This window comes from Gadus morhua, chromosome 22, assembly GCF_902167405.1.
Source record: "Gadus morhua chromosome 22, gadMor3.0, whole genome shotgun sequence".
Taxonomy (NCBI): domain Eukaryota; kingdom Metazoa; phylum Chordata; class Actinopteri; order Gadiformes; family Gadidae; genus Gadus; species Gadus morhua.
In genome coordinates, this window is record NC_044069.1 from 13,579,976 (window position 1) to 13,590,342 (window position 10,367).

At 42.4% G+C, this 10,367-nt stretch overlaps 1 protein-coding gene across 2 annotated transcripts; it reads left to right on the plus strand.

The window, feature by feature from the left end:
• LOC115535391 (sodium-dependent neutral amino acid transporter B(0)AT3-like) lies at positions 1-9,557 on the plus strand. Of its 2 annotated transcripts, XM_030346549.1 has the most exons (12): positions 1-1,839; positions 3,574-3,714; positions 4,008-4,145; positions 4,313-4,494; positions 4,622-4,732; positions 4,829-4,941; positions 5,125-5,253; positions 5,328-5,484; positions 5,579-5,783; positions 7,525-7,684; positions 8,036-8,198; positions 8,590-9,557. In XM_030346549.1, the coding sequence occupies exons 1-12, from the start codon at positions 1,701-1,703 to the stop codon at positions 8,785-8,787; spliced, it is 1,836 nt and encodes a 611-aa protein (XP_030202409.1). In that variant the 5' UTR covers positions 1-1,700; the 3' UTR covers positions 8,788-9,557. The 2 variants fall into 2 exon arrangements, with proteins under 2 accessions (XP_030202409.1, XP_030202410.1); XM_030346550.1 differs by lacking the exon at positions 4,622-4,732 and having other exon boundaries at positions 25-1,839.
• The last annotated feature ends 810 nt before the right edge of the window (positions 9,558-10,367 follow it).

The following is a 10,367-nucleotide window of genomic DNA, read 5'->3' on the forward strand; positions in this document are numbered from 1 at the left end:
ACCAGGTGTGAGTCTGATTAGCCGTTGCAAACACACTCACACCTGGTGGTACAATATGTTGCCTTTAAGCTCTGTGAAGGTGACCCCTTCAGGTAGAAGTGGAACTGTGAATCAGGGCTTGGGTCATTTTGCCTTATATTGCCCTCGAAATTGGGATGACAGGGGGTTGTAAATAACCCAATAAAATAAAGGATTTACTTATGTATTTAAGTCTGTATTTGCAAAACCCAGTTAATATCTTTAGTGTTATTGGATTATTGAATCTTTGTCTGTCATGATACATAGAAAAATATGATATTTCGGCACATTTTCATATCCATATTGCCCCTCAAATGCATTAAACAGGGACCTGTGTTAAACTGATTGTATGTTGTACCCGGCTGTGAACCATGGCAGAACCAATGTGCAGGTTAGGAAAACAGCATACATGCTCAGAAACAAGCCCAGAAACAAGCCAGCAGAGGCTGACATTTTTATTTATTTATTTACTTTATCATAAAATCCGGTCTTTCTTGATATGCTAAAAAATAAAATTATAATTGGCTACACATTTATAAATATATAAACTTTATTATAAATACGCTGCAATGGATAGGGGAGCTGTGTCTTTTGAGCAAATCAACTTTAAAGTCACATAGACATCATGCAATGAATGAGGCAGTATGGACATTGTTGACCGATGATGACCCCTGATGAAAGATATGATTGGACTGTCAGCCGCAGGTGGCTGCAAGTCAGTGACAAGAACGAGGAGGCTAATGGTATTGAAGTACAACTCTCAGCAGCACCACAAAGATGGGCAATCTTGAAGGGTCATGTGAATCTGACACTGAAATCCTGGAGTGATTTCTAAATTTTTCTACATAGGCCTACTACATTTTTTCTAGAAACTGCCCTCCCTAATCCTAACCGATCCTTAATCATACATCTTATAAATGTTCCTTGTAACCTGCTAACTTGTAATGAACCAAAGACACTTTTTTTTTAACATGAAAGTAAAGAAAATAGGTTAAATTGTCAAGGCTACTTTATACAATCTATGCCTCAACCACGTGCAAATGTCGGGAGGGAGGGAAAAAAAAACATATGTGAATGAGAATTTACAGTTAATGTCGAATAAGACATCCCCTCTGGAACATTGTCCTATTTCCATGTTATAATGAACAAAGAAAAGACTACATATCCATTGCCTTGTCATTATACAAAGGCTAAATAGGCTAAATAGATAGCCACTACAACTCCAGAAATGCTGTCTTTTGCAAGAGTTGTCTGCTATTTAGCCAGTTGTCTGCTATTTAGCCATTTAGCCAGCCGGGTGTTGCTTATGCAACGCAATGCTCATGACACTTGCACTGCCAAGGTCAGTTAAACCAATAACTAACAATCATGAGGCCTAAGAAATCCCCCCCTCCCCATGCATACATGGGGTTGTGTATTTCAATCCGAAAACCTCTGAGCACAACCACTTAGAGAGAGAGGAGAGAGCAAGATAGTGGTAGAGAGAGACAGTGTGGCTAACAGAGGAGAGAGGGCCAAACCAACTGAACATCATTGAAGCTACTTTGCCTTTGGTTGACAGTAGGGCCTCTACTGGACTTGGAGTCTGACTAAAAATCCAGGTGTTGTGTTGGAATTTCAGCATTAAGAGATCTCTATTTTGGACTTCACCTTGTTCTTTTTTGAAAACTAGTCATCGCAACATGGGGAAAACGGTGGATGGGATGAAGGAGAGACCTAAATGGGACAACAAAGTCCAGTATCTCCTGTCCTGCATTGGCTTTGCTGTTGGACTTGGGAATGTATGGCGTTTTCCCTATCTGTGCCAAATCTATGGCGGTGGTAAGGTGACACTTTTTTATTTTAATTCTGTGACTAATTCATGCAGCAGTGCATTTTCTTCTCTAACTTAGCGTGGGTGATGTTGGATACATTTGTACGTTAAATGACATTCTCCAAATCAATCATTAATAACTCCATGATAACGATTTGGTGGGGCTATTCCAAATTGAAGGATAAATAAGTAAAGCATAACAATTCATAAAAAATAAAAGAAACTTGTGTTCAGAGCTGTCTGCAGAGTCTGCAACATTGTTAGGATATTTCAAAGATTCTAAATCCTAAAAATGCTCCCCAGTAGTTCAAGATCGTTCTCAAAAAGAGAATGTAGATATTATGGAACAGGTCTATTTCAATTGTTTGGTACGATTTCAGACATAATATACAATATCAACTTTGTATATCAAAGCAATATAACTGTAGTCTCCAACTTATATACATATTACAATATCATTATACATGAATATATATTAAAAAAAAAGTAATACTAGCATACTAATAGCTTTCAGACTTAGTAATGTTACAGAAATTGAGGCAGTGGTGATCAAATAAACAATGTAGTGTTGTGGACTACTCATCCAGTTGAACTCGGCACAACCTAAGCAGGTAAAACGAGAAATATATAAAGAAATGCAATGACCTAAAATAATGTAAGACATTGCCTCGGTTAAAACCGGAAATTGGTTCTGTGTTTAATCAGTCATTAACCACATAACAAAAAAAAAAAAAAAGAATCAAAAGTCTGTAATATAATTTCAAATACTTTATTTGCATGACTGTTGTTGTAAATTACCTTCCTTCTTAAAAACAGAGCTTCCATCCGAAATTGGAACTAGCATAAGGGAGTGGTTTGCCTTCAGGGCTTTCTGCCAGAAAGGACTTGCTGCTAGCAAGGGTTTTTTGACTAGACTCTAACCAAGATAATCTGTCAACCTGAGCTGTATGGCATATCTTGATGCTGATTAAACAGTATGTTTTTTACTCAGGTGTGCATGGGCTGGTTACAATAAAAGGCCACTCTCAAATGTGCTATTTTATCACACAAAGCAATGGCAGCAATTTTACAAGTTTTGATGGATTGGCAATTGGCGTGCTGCATGCAGGAGAGTCTACCAGAGCTGTCTTCAGTGAATTGAATTTTCATTTCGAGACCACAAGCTGCCTGCATCATTATTTGAACTCGAATTTGGCAGTTCATCCAACTAGCCTCACAACTGCAGTCCCCTTGTAACCACGCCGGGCCTGAACCTCCACATCAGGCTCCTTCTCCTGCAAGATCATCTGAGACACAGACCGCTGACACAATAGCTGGTTGGCACAACCAAATCGATTTTGGTAGTCTGAAACCATCTGGTGGGAGGTCATCTACATGCTCGTCATCCTCACCATGGTCTTGACGTGCCTGCAGTTCGCTTCGGTTACCAAGTTGAACTGGCTCTTTGGAGAAGTGTTCACTTCAGCGATGAATCCTGGATTTCCCAGGGATATTAACATTGAATTCACAGATTACAGGTCTGGTTGATATTGCTAAAGTCAGTATACTAATTGCCAATCCCTCAAAACTCAAAAAGACATCATAGCATTGTATTGATGTGATAAAATAGCACATTTTAGAGTGGCCCTGTGTAATCACAGGTGTGTGTTTTGTTTGTGTCTGGTGGAGAGCAAGACATTAAGGACCGAGTCCCCTACTGTTTCTACATTCCTTCCTGACATGTCAAGAATTTCCCCACCCAGGTGCTTTCCTCATCCCCTACCTGATAGCCTTGGTATTTGAGGGCCTTCCCCTGCTCTACCTGGAGATGGCCATCGGACAGAGGCTGCGCACCAGCACCATCGATGTCTGGAACTGCATCTCCCCCTTCCTGGGTGGAGTCGGTAGGTCGTCTAAAGTTATATCATGTGACCATGTCTTATAACCATTAGTCATTTGGCACTTTGGCATTTTTAACAAAATCGACCAAAGTTATAGGAGGAGTAGCTACAAAAAAGTGCTTCTGCTTAAATAATAAATCATTTTGAAGGAATACAGGAACAACCACATATGACATACAGCTGGTGAGGTTTCCTGATGAAAAAGACCAGTAAGGTCTTGAAGATCTACATTGATCACATAAAAAGGTCACATCTTCTCACTGCTCACACTCAATGTACCCGTGCCTGCTACACAGGCATAGCCAGCATGGCGGTGTCGTTCCTGACAAACCTGTACTACAACACCATCCTGGCCTGGGTGCTCTGGTACTTCTTCCACTCTTTCCAGGAACCCCTGCCCTGGAGTCAGTGCCCACTTGTTGACAACTCTACAGGTAACAGGAAGTGCATCCGCATATCTGGGTCATAGCTCAAGGTCTGGGTTAGGTTCTCAAGATATCTCAGGGCACTATTGCTAACAGTAGTACAGTTCGCGGAAGACTATCAGATTTTGAGCAAATACCCTGTCTTACGAATATGAACCGGTGATCTCTATGAACAGCCTTCAACAAGGAATGTTTGGACAGCACGCCGGTCAACTACTTCTGGTACCGCCAGACCCTGAACATAACCCCGGACATCGATACCAGCGGCTCTCTGCAGTGGACGCTGGTCATCTGCTTGGCCACCGCCTGGTGTGTGGTCTACATCTGCTTCATCAGGGGTATCGAGACCATGGGAAAGGTGGGTGATGATTCACAAGCAGGGCTTTTCTACTAGGGGAATGCGTTATTTGGATTTGAGTACCTTAGGTTCAAACAAATATCATTGAAGTAATTGAAGTAGGTTGTCCGTTGCTCATTTCTTCAAGGCAGTATATGTGACAGCTACCTTCCCCTACCTGGTGCTGACTATATTCCTGATAAAAAGCCTCACTCTGACTGGGTCCACTGATGGCCTGATCTACCTCTTCACTCCCGATGCAAGTTATTACAATTTTCAGGCTGACCTCCTTTCTCACAGTTGGGAGCATGTATGATGTGATTTTGAATGGGTTATTTTGTATTTCTTCCTCCAGTGGAACGTGCTGAAGAACCCCCAGGTATGGCTGGACGCCGCCACTCAAATCTTCTTTTCTCTCTCATTGGCTTTCGGAGGTCTCATCGCCTTCTCCGGTTACAATCCTGAGAAGTGGGTGCCCTGTTCATAATGCTAACCTTGCTAATGCTATTGATAATATTGATGAGGTCTGAAACCTATGCAATGCAACAGTACTATGTAATCCACCATAGGGAAACACATGCAGCTCTGTCATTAAGCAATGACAGACGATGATTAATTAATGATCTGTGTTCTCTCCCGGATGCCCAACAGGAATAACTGTGAGCAAGATGCTGTTCTGGTGGGTGTGATCAACAGTATTACATCCATTTATGCAGCCATTCCCATCTTCTCCATTCTGGGCTTCAAGGCCACCATCAACTACAACTCCTGCCGAATGAGGTAATTCAAGTTTACTCTTTCAATTTTCTTTTAATTGACTGTAGATATAATACACATTTGCATTTCCTCTGCAGCAACATCTTATCTCTAACTAACCACTTTGAGATTGGAGACCAGAACATGACCCTGGACAACTACGAACAGATGCTTGGATATCTGAACAGCACAAAGCTGGAGGAGGTTGCAAAGTTGGAACTAAGGTCCTGCAACCTTCAAAAGTTCCTTGACCAGGTACTGACCCATCAATATATAATTAATACTGATGGTAATATTCAGTGATAGAATATAAACATATAATTGTTTGACTTCCATCCTCCATTCTCAGAGTGCGTCTGGTACCGGCCTGGCGTTCATTGTGTTCACCGAAGCGGTGATAGAGATGCCGGGCTCTCAGGTCTGGGCCGTGCTGCTATTCGTCATGCTCTTCAGCTTGGGCCTGTCCTCCACGTTTGGAAGCATTGAACCCATCCTCACGCCCCTCTGTGACCTAAACCTGGTGTCAAAGTGGATCCCTAATGAGCTTGTCACAGGTGTGCAACACATTCTTCCACAGAATTTGGAAGAATACCCCATAGACCTCGGCAGTCATGTGGTCATTCCGAGAGCCTCTGGCTTCTGGAAAGTATTTGAAAATAACGTATAATTATGAATATCTGAGATAGGTCAGCAAGTTTGCGGTCAGAGAAATAAGCCAACTGTGACTGTACACTAGCCTGGGTATACCCATGCTGCCTTTCGCGCAATTTCATTTCGCGCTGATAGGCAGCCTGGATTCCATGGATCCGATTTTCTCCTGAGATAGGGAACCAATCACAGAACGGGGAGGGACGGCAAGACGATGACGATGTCTATAAGACACACCCATCGTCTTCTTCCTCATCGAATTTATGTCGCTCTACATACGTCATCTGGTATAATTGATAAGATTGGCTATGAGCTAGGTTCAGACTCATAAAAAAAAAAAGATTTTATATAGCGCCTTTCAGGATACTCAAGGTCGCTTCACAAGAGTGGGTGATGAGGGTGTATGTGTAGGCAAGTGAGTGAGAGTACAAAATGCGCAAGGCGCTTGGTGGGGTCGTGAGTTAGAGGCCATGGGCCTCAGGGAAAAGGTTTGCTTTCGTGTACTTTTTGAAATTCTCCATGGAAGGGTGGATGTGGGGGGGGGCTGATTCCACAGAGTGGGGGCGGACACGCAAAAGGCCCTATCCCCAAAGGTCTTGAGTCTCGTGCGGGGAATTGCCAGCTGGTCCTTGTCAGAGGACCTGAGGGACTGCAGGGGGGTGGAGGGGTGGAGGAGGTCAGAGAGGTAACGGGGGGCCAGAGCATGAAGGGACTTGTATGTGAGTAATATAATTTTGAATTGATTGCGGAACTTGACTGGTAACCAGTGAAGCTGCATCAGGGATTAATGCCAGTTAAGACCCTGGCAGCTAAGTTCTGCACATATTGCAGTCTGTCCAGGGTTTTAGAGGGGAGACCATGTGTATGGCGTTGAAGTAGTCCATGCGGATAGAAATGAAGCAGTGGATCAGGGTTTCGGTAACTGAGTCTGAGAGTGAGGGTCGGAGTCATGCGATGTTCTTCAGGTGGTGGAATGCAGATCTTGTGACGTTCTTAATGTGAGACTGGAATGATAGGGTGGGGTCCAGGATGACACCCACGTTGCGGACTACGGGTGATGGAGGGATGGAGCAGCCATCCACTTCCAGGAGTAGATCACCAACCTTCCTGAGCAGTGACTTGGGGCCCACCACCATGAGTTCAGTTTTATTGCTGTTCAGTTTGAGGAGGTTGGAGGTCATCCAGGTTTTTAGTTCTTGCAGATAGTTGATGATTGGACCAGGCGTGGTGGAGTGGAGGGTTTGGTGCTGATGTATAGCTGAGTGTCATCAGCATAACAGTGGAAACAGACCGTGGTGACGAATAATTTGGCCAAGGGGGAGCATGTATATGGTGAAGAGGAGAGGAAGAACTGTGAAAAAGCTGCGAAACACGAAACAAGCTACATGCCTTTATAGGGCCAGCCAAAATATATGAAGAAATTTTCAAATTCTGTTGAATCATTGGCCTTGTGTGCCTTTATGGGCTGGATGGTGAATCGAAAGAGGAAACGATTGAAGATAAGAGGGAATGATATGTAGCACAAGTCAGCAGATCGGAATTGAGTCCGGGACGCTTTGAGGCGCATGGCCTACATTGGAAGTGTACTAGCAGGTTGAGCCCCCGTGCCAGGCTGAATGATGCCCTTTCTTCTCTCAACTCTCAAAGCTGGTGTTTGCTTGATCTCCTTCCTGGTGGGCATGCTGTTCACCCTCGGCTCGGGGAACTACTGGCTGGAGATCTTCGACAACCATGTGGGCACTACGCCACTGCTCATCATCGCCTTCTTCGAGCTGATCGGAGTAATTTATTTCTACGGGATGCAAAAGTAACAATTTCCCTTTAGTATAAGTTGTGATCTTCCATATATCCTTATTTGAGCATACCATTTTAGTGGAAGATTAAAAAAACGTAGGTCCTGCCCATCCTTAAACCAAAATATATTTTGTAACATAATCAATGATAATTGTATGTAGGCCTACATACAATAATCATTGATTATATTACAAAATATAATCATGCATATATACATATATACATACATACATACATACATACATACATACATACATACATACATACATACATACATACATACATACATACATATACTGTATCTATACACATTCCCGCTATGTTATATCAATAACTATATTCATTAACTATCCACTTTGGGCAGCTTTAGTGACGACATCCTCTACATGACTGGGAAAAGACCAAACATCTTCTGGAGGGTTTGTTGGAGGTTTATCAGTCCACTGTACCTGCTGGCGGTGTTTCTGGCCTATGTGGTTATTCAGACCCAGCAGCACCCACAGTATCTTGCATGGAACCCTGACTATGTGAGTGAACCGCCACAGGCATACAAAAGTTTGCTTGTAATTCATTTGACATTGCTCTTGTAAAAGTTGGTGCCATGGAATTTGAAAGAAGAAAAACACCCATATCAGATCTGAAAACATAGCATAAATCCTATTGAATAAGACACTAGGATTACATTTTACTACTCAAGGGTTGGACATCACAATGTAAAAAGGTAAAATAACCGTCACATATAACAGGGGGATGTATCCACGACACACCTATTCCAATATCCACAAAATGTAGAAAAAGTAGATTAAGACACAGCTTAAACTCAGTCTTGGAAAGACTTTAGGCATAACATAAGAAAGCTAATTACTTATTCCTGGTGTTCATCACTTTACACATAGCCTTTCTTATGTCTTTTCCCAGGTCCATTTCCCAGAGACAGAAGCAAAGGATTACCCAGGATGGGTGTTTGCTATTATAGTCATCCTCTCTGTGTTGCCGGTGATCTCCATCCCCCTGGTTGCCTTTTACAGACTGATTTGCTGTGGACTTGACAGGAAGTCTACCAAGTGCAGTGGCACCAATCCCTACATCAACAGTGGTTATGAGATAGAAACATAAAAACGGTAGCCTACCGACTTTGAACGACTTGAAATGGGTGTCCGGACGTGGCGATTAGCATGGCTTCTGCTGATGTGGACTATGACAATTTTTGGCTGTTGTAGTTAAATCACATTTTCAACTAAGATCGGCCTATATTATGCTTTCTAATTAGAGATGGCATAGTAATAAAGATAATCGTCTGTGCATAATAATATATCATCTCGACAACATATGGGTTTATGTTGTGTTTATTTTGACTACATTTTCTTGCAGCGATTGGAACAAAGCAGACAGGATTAATAGTAATTTAACAGTATGCCTTTATTATGGATTATATAATAACATTTGTGTATGTATTTTGGATAAAGATCATCCGTTTGTTTTTTAAAAAGAAAACAGCCTTGATATAGTGACGTAGCAGGGTTACTGAATACCATTGATGATAGAAATATAAGCAAGCTAGTTTAACCAAAAAAGTCCAACACACATTTCCTGGAAAATCCTGAATTTAAAGCCAACAAAAACAAAAGGTGTCTGAATCGGTGTGGTTCAACAAGAAACACCCATAAACTAGTCACATTTCTATGAAATTCGCAGTTTTTTATAAAAAAAATATCTTATGAAAGTACAAAAGCACAATTGGCTAAATGAAGGCTACTTATTATGGTTTTGTGGTATCTGTTATGTAGAACAATGTTCCCGGTGTTTCTTTCATAACCCTCGCTCAGCCCTGGAACTCACACCATTATCTGATGCTCAAAATAAACTTAACACAAAAAGTAAGGAAATTTGTGTTTGGTTGATTATTTCTCTGGTAACAATGCTTTTTGGCAATAAATCTTATACCGTTGGAAAGCCTGTATAGTTCCCTTTCAAATGCTGCCCCAGTTGTAAGGAACATGCACTTGTGGGATGAGCAGCAGAGCTGAGTATGTGGGTTGCGCCCATGAAAGATTTGCCAAATCTTCTCTGCCAATGCCAAATTTCTTATTCTGCCATTGACTCGTTTGGTGTTTGGTGGATTGGATGATTGAAGTTTGAAGAAACAAGACATATTGGCAATTTAACAATTTATTCATATCACAAACAGGAGCCTCAGTAGCGTGTGGAAGAACCATACACAGCCACAACAGCCTGGCACCTCTTCCTCATGCTGTTCACCAGCCTGGTCACACACTGCTGTAGGATGGCATCCCATTCTTCAACCAGCATTTGTCGCAAGTCAACCAACGTGGTTGTGTTGGTCACTCTGGCACGAACAGCACGCCCAAGCTGATCCCACAAGTTTTCAATGGGGTTGAGGTCAGGACTGTAGCAGGCCATTCCATCCTCTCCACTCCCACATTCTGGAGATAGTCTCTGATGAACCCCACCCTGTGGGGGCGAGCGTTGTCATCTTGGAGGATACAGTTCGGTCCCATACTGTGGCGATATGGGATGGCCACTGGTTGCAGAATCTCATCTCTATATCTCTCTGCATTGAGATTGCCTCCAATGATGACAAGCCTTGTTTTTCCAGTGAGGGAGATGCCACCCAACAACATCACACTGCCTCCACCAAAAGATGTTATTCTATCGATGCAGCAATCAGCATTGCG